At 37.0% G+C, this 17,828-nt stretch overlaps 2 protein-coding genes across 3 annotated transcripts in view; both read right to left on the bottom strand.

Annotated features, from left to right (window-relative positions):
- Positions 1-13,625, bottom strand: part of LOC139974982 (thialysine N-epsilon-acetyltransferase-like) — a 35,527-nt gene extending 21,902 nt beyond the window's left edge. Inside the window, exon 1 of the mRNA XM_071982559.1 lies at positions 13,522-13,625. The gene's annotated coding sequence lies outside the window, so the exon portion shown is untranslated. The remainder of the gene's footprint in view (positions 1-13,521) is intronic.
- LOC139974983 (thialysine N-epsilon-acetyltransferase-like) lies at positions 414-13,644 on the bottom strand. 2 transcript variants are annotated; one of them, XM_071982560.1, is made up of 5 exons: positions 13,505-13,644; positions 8,683-8,805; positions 5,621-5,791; positions 4,403-4,443; positions 414-2,188 (listed from the first exon to the last, which is right to left on the bottom strand). In XM_071982560.1, exons 2-5 carry the CDS (start codon positions 8,801-8,803, stop codon positions 1,997-1,999), a joined length of 525 nt encoding a protein of 174 aa, XP_071838661.1. In that variant the 5' UTR covers positions 8,804-8,805; positions 13,505-13,644; the 3' UTR covers positions 414-1,996. The 2 variants fall into 2 exon arrangements, with proteins under 2 accessions (XP_071838661.1, XP_071838662.1); XM_071982561.1 differs by lacking the exon at positions 13,505-13,644 and adding an exon at positions 13,170-13,436.
- Between the last annotated feature and the right edge of the window lie 4,184 nt (positions 13,645-17,828).

The following is a 17,828-nucleotide window of genomic DNA, read 5'->3' as shown; positions in this document are numbered from 1 at the left end:
TATCATAAGAACTGATGTTTCCTAGCGTAGAGGTATATAGAGCAAACAGAACAGGACCGAGAATTGACCCTTGAGGTACCCCATGGTGGAGATCATGAGTATTAGACCTATTGCGTGAAACTTGGATAAATTGTGATCGACTTTCCATGTAGGATCCATTCTAAACCAACTCAAAGCGACCCCGGAGAAGCCGAAATAAACCCCCAATTTATGGAGTAGAATGTTATCATCATGCACGGTAATTGATGTGAAAATGCTTTAACTTTCTTTATAATATTTAGCTCACTCATTCACAGACGAAATATTCGAATCCTAAATAAAGAAAATCATGAAAGCTTTTAATAGGAAACAGAAACAAGGTATCAGATTTCAAGTAAAAATCAGCAAGCCGTTTATTACAGAAAATACAAATCTTTGAAGATGGTTTGACGCTGTTACATTACATACCAAATACCACCTTTACTGTGATTTAACTCACTCATTCACAGAAGAAATATTCGAATCCTAAATAAAGAAAATCATGAAAGCTTTTAATAGGAAACAGACAAAATGTATTAGATTTCAAGTATAAATCAGCAAGTCGTTTATTAGCCTACAAAATTTTTTTTATTACAAATACAAATCTTTGAAGATGGTTTGACGCTGTTACATTACATACCAAATACCACCTATACTGTGATTTAACCCACTCATTCACAGACGAAATATTCGAATCCTAAATACTGAAAATCATGAAAGCTTTTAATTGGAAACAGACAAAATGTATTAGATTTCAAGTATAAATCAGCAAGTCGTTTATTACAGAAAAGACAAATCTTTGAAGAACGTTTGACGCTGTTACATTACATACCAAATACCACCTTTACTGTGATCCACTCTAGAGAAGAATCGAGTGTCTAGCCAGACAAAACAGGTCGCATTCAATCAACCATATCTTGAGTTAGGGACAAAGATGTTGAGATGCGGTTTAAAAAAAAAACGTGAAATACTTTTCTTTTCCATACAGGTGCCTCGTTGTGTGCCACCAGACTATCCCTTTAAATTTAAACCCTCAAGGAACAAGGAAGAGTGTCAGATCAACATGATGACACAGATCTCGTTTGTTTAAAAGGTTTAATAAAAAAATACATCGGAAATTTCACGACTTTTCTGCACAGTGTAAAGTCACAAATCACCATTGATGAAGGTATAAACCATAGGGTGAATATAGCTTAGGCTTGTTTTAACTTTATTCCAGAAACAGAACATCATTGATGTACAAGATAAAATGTTCTAGCAAGTTTGGTGATGTTAAAGTTAGCATTACTTGGCTGAATGCACGTATGTGACATGATAACTGTAGCATACTTGCCAAAAATAGTAACAACGTAATACATCTTGACCAGTAAAACCCAGCATTGCATAACGGTTGGAATATGTTTTATAGTTCTCCAACTGTGAGTCTAGTTTAATCAAACGTTACTGGTTTGAAGAAACATGTTCTACCTAACACCAAATCCAGCCAATACTACATAGTAACAGTGCTCTGTACAAAACTGAACCTGATTCTGTTGTACATAGTTGTGTGCAATAACTGGTAGTAATACTTCTTAAGTAGGTAGATCATCTATGGAAGTGTTGTTTATTATGTAGTAGGCACCATGGCAGTAAAAGCTATTCTAATCTAACTGCACGGAGCTATTTTGCTAAATTAAACAATCCTGCAATTCCATAGAGTGCACCTCTAGTTAGAAGAGTGAAGGGACCTGAAATGAACTTCTGTTCTCACTTCAAAAGAAGTGGGTAGCTGCCCCCCCCCCCCCCCTCAATGTAAGACTGGTCATTGGTTTGCAATGTTGTGATACCTTTGTTTCTTCATCCAGTCTTACAGGAATCCATGCATCGATCTAATATTTCAATTGGTCTATCCGTCCTGCTGTAAGTCCATCAGTTAATAATATTTTCCATTGAATAACCAGCCGTTTCAGATCAACTTCAACAGTGTTTGCCTGTTTGGCTAACTCACTACAGGGATGATTGACTTTTCCTGGGCAAATTTTGAAAAGTCTTCACCCTCTAAATGCATCATTTCCCAGTTATAAGTAAGTGATACATTTTCTGCATTTATCTTGCTGTATAATTTCTTAGCTAATTGGTTCCAACCAAGGACAGCCCATCGTAATCTCCTGCAACCCTTCTCATGAGATAACTGTAGATAGAAGGAGATATGCTCATTGTTAGGAAGAGTCCAGCATCAGGAATAATAGCCATGGCAGTAAAAACAACCAGAATGTAACATTTCTACTGAGCTTTCCATGACGTGATGTGCTAACTGATTTAAAAATCTTACAATTATTTTACAGTGTTTACATCCTTCTCACAGGGATTTCAAGCTCTTCCAATTAAATTAGTTATTTTAATCCCTGACGTGGGAGTTATTTTACTCCCTGTACGTGTATACAATGATTTCAGACTTTGACATCATTGACCTCAAATGACCTTCGACCTCTAGTAACACAACTGAAAAATTATGCTCATGAAGGGGGGACAACACTACAGATGTTCAGTACGCTCCTATACAAACTTTTTATATCTTGACCACTGACCTCAACTGACCTTTGACCACTCTCAATAACGAAAGCAGCCAAGAATTTACTAAGGGGAATTTACATACCAAGTTTCTTTTCCATGCAAGTAATGCCTGGTTATTAACCGTGTTTTATGAGCTAGGAAGTCACACACGCACACACACCATTACCATTGCATAGATGCCTTTTGCCTTCAACTTGGAATTAAAAATGACCCACAAATGTTTTGTACAAGATCTCGGGAACCAAGGTAATCCGCGAGAGAGTATAACAATATAGCTCCCAAGAAGTCTTGCTCATTAGCATATGTGCATTGCCTGCCAATACGATAGCCTCGTTCACGCTGCAAGCCCCCTGAAGTATGCAAAGTTGAAAATATAGTCTACGATCACCGATGACGGAGAATGATAAGTGTGTATGATTTGCAAGTCAGCTTTTTAACCTGTTTTAGTTTCAGCCAGGACTAAAAGTCTTAAAAATCTTTAGCGTCCACTGTTTACATGTAACTATATTTGTAAACAAGCTTTAGAAAATAAGAAAAACAAAAAATGACATTGTTCCTGCACTCTCGTTAAAACCAATGTCAAAGAAATATTGAGTGCAATGTATTCATCTGCAAGGGGGCTCAACAACAGTTGTAAACATTTTCTTGCTAAAAATGTTCTTCTTTTTTTTTTCAATCCTGATCATTTTATTGGCTGTAGATGGCTAGGAAAGTTCCACTACATGGTGCCATCCTCTGCACTCATTGTTCATAAATTTCATTTCAAACTCCAATAGCTGGAATTATTGTTTCACTATGTTAGAAAGATAGGCTACCATACAGTATGATATGTATACAAATCGTAAAAGAGTAGGCTGTGTTGTCATGTTTCGACAAGAATCATTTGTGGAGTAGTGGCTAATGGCAATGTACATTGAAATGGTTTATGGGGCTTTCACATACAATTGGGCCATTACGAATGTTATCAGGATTGGAAAATTTGTTTTGCAATAATTTTGTTGGGCATGACATGCATTCACTATATTAGTTTCTGCCTCGAGAGATCACAGACTAGGGCTATGCAGTATACAGTACAGCATAGCAAGAAAACAGCTTACAAAAGTATTTGCGCACAGGGACTCGTAGTTATTGTATATTTACTGCATATCATTTATTTTATTCATTCATTTTAACGGCCAGAATATAGGAGCAACCAAAATGGCCTAGTTATAGTCTTTGAGGTGTTGTTCTCCCAAATTGCTTACTTTTCATTGAACTTTGCAAAAATCAGTCATAACTTGAATACTATTTCTGCCTACAGTTGCTGTCCATAGACAGTTAGATTTTCTTCCACTATTAAGGACTAGATACAACAGTGGTTTATATCATCTGCATAACTGTTTATTAACATCTACGGAGCTGAGTGGATCCTTTGTGCTTGATGTTATTGCCGTGACCAAGTTGTCCTGATAATGCAAGTCATTTGTAATTAATCATTGTTATGATGCAGGAATGTGGATCACAACAATATCACTGTAAGCTGCTGACTGTGCATTCACAAGAGTTCAAAGTTCATCTGTGTAGGTAGCTCGTAAAGTTCAAGATGTCTCGTATAAAAATGAGTTGGCTATTGCCCCTTACCAGAGCAAAGGTTATATAGAGGTCAATGCCAACTAAGGGATGATACCTGACTTGCTATGGCCCTTACATGTGTTGTAATCCTGAGGTTTCTTGTTCAAAGCCTGTTCTTACCCAAAATATATTTGCTCTCCTCAAAATGTAACAATATGAGGTTAAAATGATGTAATCCATACAATGTGACCACAAACCTATTTCCTACAAATGACCTCACCTTAGCAACACTCTGCATGAGACTATAACCAAGTCCATGACCTGTTAAACAAAGAAAACAATTCAATGTTATTAGAAAGAATGTAACAATTATTACAAGAACTGTTAGTTTCTTTGGGAGTGGGTTGATGTCCGTACTCCTGGCCCTACTCCCTAATGTCAGTTCCCTGTGGTACCAGTGCTCATTTATCCATCTGTAATACATTACCCAAATTTCAGAAAGACTAACAAATAGCTGGTATTTCTACCATTTGTAATATCATGGTTTTGACCAAAACACAAGATGAGCCAACAAATATGTTCCAAATGGTGTTAAATGAAGAAATAAAAGGTTCCTTGCAAATTCTTTGAAAGTCTAGTATTTCTCCTCTCTTCCCTCCGCCAGAGAAAAACTAATATCTGTTCATTCCCAAGTCAAACAGCAAAACCATTATTTTCTTAATTAAACTTTCCCTAACTTTCTCTGCCAGTCCCACCCTAGAAAACACCATATGTATCAAACCAAGTGTCTCAGTCAAACAGCCAAACTACTAGTTTTCTTAATTGAATTTTTCTAACTTTCTCTGCCAGTCCCACACAAATGAAAACACCATATGTATCAAACCAAGTATCTCCTTTGTAAGAGAGGTTGGTTAAATTTGCATTTTCATCCACAGTGACAATGAGTCACTGTAAGGTTCTGTCCATTTCTACTGTTACAAATTATGTGTGCCAGATATGACAAGCGCCTTAAAAATTCCTTCACAAATTGGTTGAGAAGTTATACACAAAAAATCGTGGGATATGTTGAATGCTATTTAATAATTACGAATCAAAAGAAATGCAATGAAGCAAAAGTTTTAATGTGGATTGAACGATCAGAATAATTTAAATCTGATTTCACTACATTCCAAAATTGGTGAAATAAATTTGAAACTTGTTGCATCTGATGTCCAAAAACTTTTACAAAAATTGTCATCATCTGCCTAACATCTGTGTATTCTTAAAAAGTTACCAAGTTAGTCTCAACTATTCTCTAATTGCATGTAATTTCAGGAAACCTCATAACAAAGTTTCATCATTGTTTAGCATCAAAGGAATATGTATTTTTACTTACCTGATAGGATTTGACAAAGACAGATGACTTCCTTATTATTAACAAAACCAATTAATTAGATAGTTAACTGTAAATGTCATACAGCTCAAAACAGAGATAAAGAGAGTCGGTGGTTTTATTTACCTCTGTGTTTTGGGCAGACGTAGAGATCCTCCATGTAGGTCATTCTTCCAACCCAAGTACTAAAACAGAAACTATAGAGAGTATACCCCACTGTTACAGGGGTGGCTTCATTGGAAGGTTGATGAATCAGCAACAAACATTCATACCAACTGGTTAAACTATTAGCCAAGTCTGTAAAATAAACCAGAAAAACAACAACATTGAGTGGTTCCGATCCCTAAACATTTTCATCATGTGGTACAGTATGCCATGCATGTTAATATTCATGAACTTGTCCACACCAAAGTGAACAGGATTATCCACTGAGTAATGTAGCAACATATTTAAAGGAAGATACCAGGAATCAGTTATCATGTTAGCAAAGTCTATTTAGTGACAGAGTATAAAAATAGATGCATGTATGAATGTGAATGAGGTCAAAGTTTATGATCTCATAAGCATGTATCTACATACATTGTTTTGTAACGCCCAGCCCCGTTACTAGTAAGGTTGACTGGAGGGCATGTGAGTGTGTCGGAATGGCTGAAGGCCTAACTCCGGTCAGGACAACCTTAACAATTTACTAAATCATACACACAAATATAAGAGACAACGTGAGTTTTGGAGGCAGAACTTTCAACCTCAAATTAAATGTTTATATTAAAGGCAGCAAAACTTTAGCTTAGTAAAGCATCCTCCCCCCCCCCCCAACATTCCCACCCTATCCGGAGCGTTGAAGGGCAGCTGTCGGACTTGCTTAAACTTAAACAAATTCAGTACAGTAGAATAATATATAGTTTACCTTAAAGTCAACTGGTCGACCAAACAAACATGCACAAGTTAAATGTTTATATTAAAGGAATCAAAACTTAGCAAAATAAACTTTACCACATCAGGCCTCCAAAAACCCCAGAAAACCCGCCTAAACCCCGCCCTGAAATCACAGAACCTATATCCCCCTACCCAACCAACAGAAGGAACTGGGACACAACCACCTGGGATACCTCAACTATACTACCTGTACAGAGGTGGCCCACAACCCCTGCAATAAATATTAGCTTAGTAACTAAACCCCCCCCCCCGCCAACTTTCCCACCCTATCCGGTAACCTTGAAGAGCTGCTGTCGGACTTGCTTAAACTTAAACAAATTACAGTACAGTAGAATAATATACTGTATAGTTTACCTTAAAGTGAACTGGTCGACCAAACAAAAGTGCACACAAATATATAAAGAAAAGAAGTTGTCTCAAAAAAACCAAAAATGCAAGTGCCACATAACTCAACAGAGAACCTTTGCCCAAGTTCCCAACCCCAGAAACCGGCATTCATGAACCCTAACGAAACATATCACGTAACAGAAATTATATGCAAAGTAACAACAGAAATAACAGGGCGCTATGTTTGTAAACACAACAGAATAAGAGGGTGCATACAGTATTATCCAAGCACATGTATAAATCTAAATTAGACATACAGTACTATTTCAGAGATATCTGATGAAGAAGTTTATGTTCACTGATTAATATTCCTGATATGCACACAAAAATCAACACGGTTGATTGGATGAATGTAGTGTGACAAACCTAATATGCTAAGGATGAAAACCATGGAACCTTTTTGTTCTTGTCTTGTGCTTAAAAGCCATTTCTTGCAATTTAATTAATATTTAAATAATGACATAAAGTTGTGGACGTCATGCAAATGTGCTTATACCAAAATCAACATACTTGTATTTACATTAAGCCCCACCCACTGATTAATATTAATGAGATGAGAACCAAGAACAATAGAGCACATCTGCATATCATGGGGCATCTATATAACAAGTATCACATTGATTGAAATTGTGGTTGTTGAGATATCGTGTTTACAATCTGTTTTTGACAATTTCCTATAAGCCCCACCCACTCAGGAATGTTTATAAGGTAAAATTTGTTTGCAAAGAACATGCACTTACCATGTAGTTACATTGGACAAACCGTTGAAGAGATATTAAAATGTTGACATGTAAGGCCCCCCCCCCGCCCACTCATTAATATTCAAGAGATGGGACCACACACAATAGGGCACATTAACATATCATGGGGCATCTACCTACCAAGTATGACATTGATTCCACTTGTTGTTGTTGAGATATTGTGTTTACCAACAAGCTATCACATACACTCACATGCACACACACACACACACGCCATCATTACTGCATTGGTTTTTCTTATCATCAAAAGCAAAAAGCACTTTCTGCAATGTCATAATCTTTAATACGTTGATATCTATCAGTACCCGATGGAGATAAAGAGGTGTCCCTCAGATGGAATATTTGAGTAATTTCCACCCAAAATATCCTGCAGAAACCATTTGAACAGAAATGTCACATCCTATTGTATTTCATTGTCTTACTCTTTAAGAGTAAAGCTACATACTCTCAGCCCACAAACCACTCGCTCCTACAAACCTTCCTCCCCTTCCCCACTCCCTCCCAGCTCCATCACCTCAATAATGACATTAAAGGTTATTTGACAATGGCCTGAAACACAGCTACTGTAGCTGTAGATCAGTAAAGTGAAGCTTTGTTAATTCAGTGGCATGCATGTATTAAAATGACACCATACTTACTGTACTAATGATAGCACAGAGGTACTGTAATAAGCCAACTGTGAGACCTTACTAGGTTTTTAAAACAGATCCTTCTTGAAAATGACACCCTCTATTACCAACACTGACATACCACTAAAAGAAAGGCAAGATGGCTGACGAGACATATCCAGCTAGAGCAGCACTACTGGCACAATCAGTTCTTGCTTTAAAATCAGTGAAACTATGAATATTTTCTACATAAATTAAATTATTTTAAACTATTTCTAATGCTTTGTTTACTTGCATTGTGTTTTCACTTTCTCATTCTCATTCAATCTACATAACAGAACAAACCTTTAATTAGAGATTAATACCCATATCAAATCTCAATTTTGCGGACACATAAATCAATGAAAAACAGCTTTAACGTACTGTTCCACAAATTTTTAGGTTGTATGCAAATAGATCTGAGACAGTTTCATGTAGATATTTCATGTATTCTTACCTTGTGCTCTTATCTGTGGTCCTTCAGGCATATTCTCATACTCAGCAAGCTCTTTAACCAGCCTCAGAATATCATCAGCATCCTTCACCTCTGCTTTTCTGATAAAATACTTGTCAGCCATTCCTGACAAAAGGACATGGATGGGAAGATTATGATTAAATTCAGTTCAACGGATGAGGCCCAGCCTCCACTACAGATGAAAATTTAAGGTTGAGATGGTTTGAGCCAATATAAGGCAGCCAGAAGCAATTTACTCCTAGTTTACACTGTGGTGTAAGGGGGAAAACTGTTCCTTTTTCAACAATTTCAATGCAAAACCAGTGCAGTAACAGTCTGCTCAACAACCAATGAAAGAGTGTGATTTGTGATGGTTTCTCTTACCACCATTCTGTTTGATCATAATTTTTCCTGGCAACCAATCAAATGACAACTCTTTGTGTCATAATAGTAGCTCACTTTTAATGTGTAATGTGGGTGTGACTAACAAAGGTCAAACAAAGTAACAGTCTAGTTCTTCATGTACAGATCACAAGTAGTTTGTCATATTACAAATTTGAATATTAGCATGTATGTAAATACAGTCATTATTAATTACATGCATTTAAGATCGTTACAGTTAAGAAATGTGTTCCCTTTGACAGTACAATTTGAGCATTTGCTCAAATGATACTGTCAAAGCAAACACATTTCCCAGCAAAAATATAACGTTTCTATGACATTTTGAGAAGGGCGTAGAAATGTTATTACAAGATATTATTGTACATCGTTTATATAACATTTTGTAGATATCATATTAAAACATAAAAACATGTAAATAACATTTTCCTAACATATTTAAAAAATTATTTTCTACATTGTTGTAAAAATGTTTTGAAAACATTTGGAGGAAGGCATCGAAAAAGCGTAAAAAATGGAAAATATCAAGCAACTTCAATTCAACACAGCTTCCTGCAGGGGAAAGCCTTTCATTTTGATCAAAATATTGCTGATTTTGTTCAGAATGTCATAACATTATTATAACACAATCAAAATGTTTTGATTAAGAATTAAACCATTTTAAAAATGTCATTAAAATGTTTTCACCAAACTTTTGTCCGGTGTACTAAACTGTTATTAAAATAAAATAACATGTTAAAGAATCTTATATACTACAGTATGATTTTGATAACATTTTGAAAACATCGTCAAAATGTCTTCTTAAAACATTTTGATGATGTTATTAAAATATTTTAAGCAAAAAATTATGCTTGATGTTGTAAATATATTATTAAAATGCTATAAAATAAAAAAAAGATATATCATTTGAAGTAAATACTAAATAAAGAGTAACCTGTGTCTTGGGGTGTATTTGTAACTTCATTTAACTGCATTTTGTCTAGATTAAGTTGTTTTACTTGATTTTGATATTCACAGCATATCTAAGCAACAATTAATGGTTCACTTAAATCAGTTCACTGGTTCAGTATTTTTATGCTGGCAATATGTCTATAGACATAAAAAGCTAATAAAATATATATAATATAATATATAAACTAATACAGCTGAACGGTAATATAAGGTTTTAAAAAGAGTTCCAAAGGTGTGAAGGACTAAAACATGATATTGCAAGAAATGCTAAAATTTTGTTCTGACAAATTTCCCAAAAACAAATAAAAAATAAATTGACAGATTCCATACATGTGGTTTTGAACGCTCAATGTAAGTAGATCCCTTTCGTCTTTGGCATAGGTCAAAGGTCATCTGGGATCAAGAGAATGTGTTTCCCACTTTCACTGTTTCAGTTGCACGACCAGTGCTTAAGTACTATGTCATAGTATGAAGAAAGCCTTACAAATATGTCATGTAATGTTTGAAGGCAAAACCAATACAATCCACATTTCACAGTGTGTTACTCTATGATCAATCATGTTTTGTTTTTCTTGGTTCCAAACAGAGACAAACTTCTTTGGCACAGAAGAGGAAAAGAACTTCCTTGGAAGAAGATGGTGGGTATTCAGAGTGATGATTGTTTGCTATTATGTATACACATGAGCTTTCTCTGACAATGTCATGATTTGTGCTTTATTCCAATAAATTGACAGTACAGAAAGCATTCAAGTCTTATTAACTCTTTTCTGACAGTGTTGGAAGCACCAGACAGTGCCAACCATTCTGAATCTCATGTTTCATTACATTCACAACTCAAATAACCCGTCTTAAGTACTCACAGAAGTTTTCGTAACGCTTTTAGATGCCTGACATTTTCTATAACATCATCATAACATTTGTCAATATATTACTAAGTCCTCCATTTTGACCCTAACTTTGAAGAAACAACAGACAAGGTGCACAATGGAGGTGCCAACTTACTGCCTGATTCACCAATACCAGCAACCATAAGACATGGAGAATACTTTCAGTGAACATTGCAATCTACTATTTTTACAAATTGGCTCAAAATTAAAAATCCCCATTTAAAAGTTCTTGAAAAATCCATTCTAAAAGGTTTTGTCAATAGAAGATCATTGGGGTGCATTGACTTTCAGTGCATTGGAACCAGGGGCATCAAACCCAATTGAAAAGTGTGGGTGGGGGGGGGGGGATATAAATGACTGAACACGGATGAAACTGAAGGAGTGTGTGCCTAGTGTACACTGCAAGTGCCAATAAATCTTCAATGCATAGGTTACTTGCCTGCCTATGGCAAGTAACCAAACAAGGTTTTCACATTTTGCCCTCTGCTGACCCCAAATGACCATTGACCTCCACCCAAACCAATAGGGTTCTGGTACTCATTATAGGAAAGCCACATGCAAAATATGAGAGCAACTAAGTTTCCCATCTGGAGATATCATGTCTACAAGAATTTCAAGTTTTGACCACTCTAGACTTTAAAGGCATTGAAGACTCGCCCCAAGCCATGTGCCGCACTCTGAAAGAGTTAACTTTCCGTCACTTGCAAGTGAAGTTTTCTTCTTGTCACTACAAAATGCAGACAGTAATGAGACATGATACCTTGTTATCTTTTATCTAGACCTGAGATGTCCATCGCTGCTTTGTACACTGTGTTGTGGGTATTGACTGTTCACTAGTGTCTAATTACCGATGGTAGCAAGCTGTGTGTGTGTGTATTTTCTGGGATCGATGGTGGTGTCTAACACTTCTGTTACATCTCATTCCAAACTCGGTCAGATTACCGGCATGAGACGTTTCTTTGTGCACGAGTCTTCACACCCTTTAAATGAACTCTGACCTACACCAAATTGTATAAAAACTTTACACTACATAACGTTATCCTACAATGCATACAAGAGCGCCTTTTGATGTTCAGTTCCTGGAGATATAGCATTTATTTTAGATTTTCACATTTTGCCCTCTGCTGACCCCAAATGACCTATGACCTCCACCCAAAACAATAGTGTTCTAGTACCAATTGGCTTATAATAATAAACCAAATGCCAAATATGAGAACTTGCAAATATCACCTCTCTTGAGATATTGTGATTAAAAGCTAGGGCATCACATGCACAACATTGCACACACAGGCACACACACGCACACATACACACACGCAACTCTAATGCATAGGTTACTTGCCTGCTTTTGGCAAGTAACCAAAAATAATATATTGACAGGAGATAAGAGAATGCTGTGCACAGGCTTTCATTAGGAGTGTTAGCTCAGTGGTTAACGCCGGTGCCTTCCAATCATAAGGTCCCCAGTTCGAGTCACTCCAAGATTAATGTATGTCGTCCAGTTACAAAGTTGTTGACAATTCATAATCATGGACATCAAATATGAATCTAAGAGACTGACTTCCGTAAGCCAATGAGGCTTCTTCGAGAGTTCCTGCTTGCAGGAGGATCTAAAATACATACATTATCAGCTGGCTTAGCAGATAGCCTCAGTGATGTATGAACCTGATAGGCCTACACGTGTTAGTAACTAACCCTGAGGGGGAGGGACATTTGATATTGTGTCTCCCACCCTTCAGAAAGTTGGGGAGGGGAGTGATTGACCCATATGTGACCCCCATGATTGACACCCATAATTGAAACATGCATTGACTTTTAATGAGATACAGGCTATTTTGTATGAACTATGATGTGCTGATGAGAGTCAGTGTCCTAGTAATTTGTATGCGAATTAGCTGGACCCCTATAAAACTTCTGTGAAAGCTTCTTAATGTCTGAAAGAACTTCCTTGTCTGTAGAAAAGTAAGAATTACAACTAATGCAAGCCTCACTTGCTTCCAATCCAAGCTTTAAAGGTAGTCTGTATATGCCCCATATAATAACATGCTATAATTGCTAGAAGTTTTCAAAAGTATTTTCTTGCAGGCCTTTACTCTCCAAATTGTTCTCAGACATTTCTATGAAACACACAAGATGGTTGAATGTCTAAGTGAGGGCAATTTCCTCGAAGGTTGTAATAAAAACAGTTCAAGAATATTGACCAAAGGTGACCATATTTGAATATCTAGCATATTTAAGGCCAATACAGCATACCTTTAACTCACTTCTTTACATGAAACATATAAAAAGTGCGTTCCCTGCGGTTATATAACGTATATTCAAGGTAAGTTCTTGAACTACGTGAACTAGGTAAAGGAGGGAATTGACACCAACAGAGGTGCATAGCACACATCAATCTTCAACTCAAGGGCCTAAGTTAGGCATAGCCTAGAATACAACGTTAGCCCGTATGCAAGTGTGTGGCCACGGTCAGGCCTGTTCATTAACATAAAGAGGCATTGCCTTCGCGGAAACGAAATGTTTAAAAAGATGGCCCAATACCACACGGAGAGACCGATATCACTAAAACAAACAAGAGTAAAACTAACTTTAACATGCAACTAACTGTAAATTTTGCAACCTCGAGAAGCTTCAGACGTCAGAAGTACTGTGCAGAATGCTTGCAGTGCGTACGGTCGTCGTTACGTATCTTGTAAATCTACTACAGCAAAGTTCACCTTGAAATATCTTTGACTACAGTCTAGTACTATATGGACGATCGAGAAGGTGCTAAGCATGTGCTTGCAAACAGCAGACGACACCAATATGAAGTTAGCAGCAAATTCAAAAGAACATTCAGCCGAAAATTAAGCCTTGCATTCGCTTTATATTCCAACAGGTTGTCACAGGTTATGGTATAACCATGGTATGGTTATGGTATGGTATAACCATATAGTCCGAAATTCATAACATTCATCGCTGTAGGGATGAAACTCTGTCCGGTAACCACGCTTTCAACTTTCGCATTATATCATTACCTTTATGCTGGACTAGGAAACTGCTGTATAAGGAATTTTGGCATGCTCATAATAACCCAAAGAAACTTTTTTCTTATTAAAAAACTTAAATTTTGAGCAATTATGCTTAACATTCAACTTCACTTGCGGGAATATCCCTTTAACACCTAGGAGAAGTTTGCGACACATTTTTGGTAAGTGCAAAAATTTGCAAAATGCTGTTTTGATCTCATCCCTACACATGTATTAATGTACATGGCAATGATACATTGTAGTCAGTTTGCTGTTGAAGCCAAACCCGAAGACGTCAAACTTGGTGGGTGTTACCTGGGCGTGGGATATAGTGCATCCGTTCATATGGTCAGGGACCAAAAACAGACTTTTGGCTGGTATTTTTACCTCTGTGTTCTGGGCGGATATAGCCTGATCCTCCAATAAACGAAGTACTACAGCAGAACTTAAACGTGGTATAACCTCCTCAGATGGTTTATATATTAACAGTAAACAGTCTAACCAGCTGGATAAATTGTCTGCAAACACTGATAAACAGAAAAGCATTTTTCTTCCCGTAATCAAATGATGATGCAAATTCATTGTTTGCTATGGCTAGGGTATGTAAGCATAGTGGAGGCAACATACATTCCAAAGTGTGGTGTCAAGCCAACAGTTTGAGGGGGGGGGGGGAGGGAGATTGCACCCAAAAAAAAGGGAAAACGCACCTGTAAACGTCAATGGGGGCTTTAGGAGGCTTTAAGTTTTACATGAAATTCCCAATTGTAACAAACTTTAATGTCATCTAACGACGGTCGTTCATTTACAATGTTGAATGGGGATGTTGATCGATTCCGAGACCGACTTCCTATATAATTACAATTGTACATTTTTATTGGCTTGGAGTGCAGGCCCCCCAGAAGTTCAAATAGTAGTTATTTTGGAGCATGTCAGAAAGAGGATTTACAATTACATTTCTCTGGATGTATCTCAAGGCCCTGGTGGGGTTCCAGCAAGCCCTAATGGGGTCCAGCAAGCCCTGTCGGGTTCAAATTTGTCCTAGGGGGATCAGGGAGCCATTATTGGAATTTGAGAAGAAAATGTCGTGTCTTTACTCAAATATACAGTTACCCATTAGTATATTTACATTTTGTTCTATAATTTGAATTTTTCATCATGGTGTAGCCATTGCATGACTGTTGCCTTAAATGATCCAGATCTTGATTGCAATGAACCGGGCAGAGCCAAATCAATGTAAAAAAGACAATTAGTTTGTATATTTTGTTAAATGTAGCCTATATTATATGATATTTTTCTCAAAGTCAAAATTTCATCATGGCTATTGCCATGGCAACAGCCCTAATTGGGGTTGACTATGACTTTCAATGGTCCTGATTATGATTGGTTTCACCAGGGCAGCTTTAAATATATATACTTAGACACTTATATTGTGCTTTTATGTTATTTAAATACAAAGATATGACATTTTCTCGAATTCCAAGTTTTAATAAATGTATTGTCATGGCAACAGCCCTGGTGGCCGCACCCACCACTAGTTAAATGGCACACAACCACATTTGATAGCTGAGGGTCCTAGTTAACCAAAAATCATGATGGGTGAAAACTCTAAGGGGAGGGAGGGGGTATTCGTTGGCCCATAGTCTAATTAGATCTGATGGTCCCACCCAGTTTTAAAAGGAAATTCAATGGGACGTAATATTTTCTGTCTTTTAGTTATGGTTATGCTTAATAACTCCCTAAAATAGAGATCATCAAATGACTGTAACCCGTCGGATCTCTAGAATTAGAGTTAGTCATGCAATTTATTGCTTGACTATTGGCTAGATCAGATCACGTGACACAAAGTTACCGCCAAACACAGAATACATGCAGGCCAGCGACGTAGCCAGGAATTTGAAAGGGGGGGAGCACTTTTTGCGATTGATATGGATTCTCAAATTTGTAGGCACGACTATCTGAGCGGAGCGCCACCATCGGTTGGCGCGGAGCGTACAAGAAAATTTTTGGTTTTACAAAACCCCCAGATGGCCGGAAACGGCCCTTCCCGAGTGTTCATTCTGGTTCCCTGGCCTCTTGCTAACTTGAGACACCTCATTCAATATCACTTTTAAACCCAAAAAACAAACGAGTTAAAATAGTACGTAATTCAATACTACATAATGTATTAAAATTAGCAAGGTATACATGTACAGAGCAGTGTTACCAGCTTTAGCGTTTTTACTCTAGATCTAGCGTTTTTTGGCTTTTCTGGGGTTCTAGCGTACGTTTTTTCTAATTTTGGTAATTCTAGCGTTTTTTGCCTAAAACTAGTTAAATCTACCAAAAATAGACCATTTTTCAGATTTTTTAGACCAAATTCTTACTTGGAGACCCATCCAAATTTATTTTGAGTATTTTTGCCCAATCTTTGGAATTTCCTACCGAAAATTTCCATATTTTTTTCAAATTTTCTGGGTCAGACTATCACTCAAATCAACTATTCAAAATCTATTTTGTGATCGGTGACCATTCCTCCTACGAATCTGTGCTAAATTGACTCGAAACAGCACGAAAGTTAGGGAAACTACCATTTAGCGTTTTCTGGGGTTTTATTTTCGCAAATCTAGCGTTTTTTCGTCAACTGTCGCTGGTAACACTGGTACAGAGTAGTCTTACTTTTCAACTTCTGATACTTGTAGATACAAAGATAGGCCAGAAATGTCTTTGACACAACTATGGCCAGTAGTTGTCTTTGATACAACTGTAGCTAGTAAATGTTTAAGTTAGCCTAATAAGAGAAGGCGAGAGCTATCCGACGATTGCCATCTGATGCAAATTTCTCAACTGTTTTCTCAACTGAAATATTATCTGTGTAAACGGGTTCTTAACTACATGTTAAAAAACTGGCAAGATCGGATCCTAGTCTTTTGAATGAAATCGCACGCGATAGAAATGACATCCTAGATGACAGAAGAATAGGTCACCTAATTTAGCCATGTTCTTGCTACGTTCATTTCAATAGTGTTTCCTGTCTATCGACTCTTAAACTCGTCCAGCAAGCTTATCGATTTGAATTATGGGTGTTTTTAAAAAAAGGATAACTTGGGCAAAAAAATGTAGGTCCGGGCCTACAGTGCTACATATATACTGGCTACGCCCCTGATCATATGATATCATTATCAACAGATTTTGTTTCCTGTTTGAATTATTTTACATGTTCTTTTACATAATATATCGAAAGACAAACATAGTGCTCTTTTACAATTTTTCCAGTAGGATGATTCTTGTTTATTGTCAAATGTCTGGACTTTAATAAATTTGACGAACTTAAACTGATGGACAATATAAACTTTCATATTTTGTAATATAGCCAGATATGCAGTGGCCTAAAAACAAATATCGTTATCGCAGTGTATTAGCAGTGTAATAATTATTATAGGAAGTGCGTATCACGTACGATTGCTAGCTTAGCTTCATAACATGCTGTTCGTGCAACAACTTAGGACGGCTCATAGAACGAATGTTGTGGACGTTTTTGTGCATATACGGTTCGTGACATTCCATAGAGTGCGGTTAGGTAGGCAATATATATGTATTTTATTACGCAGTGGCCAACTGTAGGCTTGTAATTGGCTATAAGCTAAATTTAGCTAATTGCATCTGCCAAACTAAGTAAGTAGCTGAATCAGTAGGCCTGAATGTTACTACGATTACAATCGAGTTAACGGAGCTGACGAGTATTCAAGATCAAAAGAGCACTGACAAAATACCATGCTAAAAAAACGACAGTTTGTAAAAAAAAAATCAACACTGAAAGGGGGGGAGCGGTCGCTCCCCCTGCTCCCCCCCCCTGGCTACGTCCCTGATGCAGGCTATTATCTTGAGGTCGGGGTATAATTACTCATTTATGTGTGAATACAACTTA

This window comes from Apostichopus japonicus, chromosome 10 (genome assembly GCF_037975245.1).
Source record: "Apostichopus japonicus isolate 1M-3 chromosome 10, ASM3797524v1, whole genome shotgun sequence".
Classification (NCBI taxonomy): Eukaryota; Metazoa; Echinodermata; class Holothuroidea; order Aspidochirotida; family Stichopodidae; genus Apostichopus; species Apostichopus japonicus.
Note: the sequence above shows the minus strand (reverse complement) of the source record. Positions and strands in the feature narration are given on the sequence as shown.

Bases quoted from the DNA above. Each gene is read 5' to 3' on its own strand.
- LOC139974983 (XM_071982560.1), bottom strand. From the start codon at position 8,803: ATGGCTGACAAGTATTTTATCAGAAAAGCAGAGGTGAAGGATGCTGAT. The intron at 5,792-8,682 runs GTAAGAATACAT...TTTATTTTACAG, and splicing joins ACCACAGATAAGAGCACAAG to ACTTGGCTAATAGTTTAACC. The intron at 2,189-4,402 runs GTGAGGTCATTT...TTCTATCTACAG, and splicing joins TCATGCAGAGTGTTGCTAAG to TTATCTCATGAGAAGGGTTG.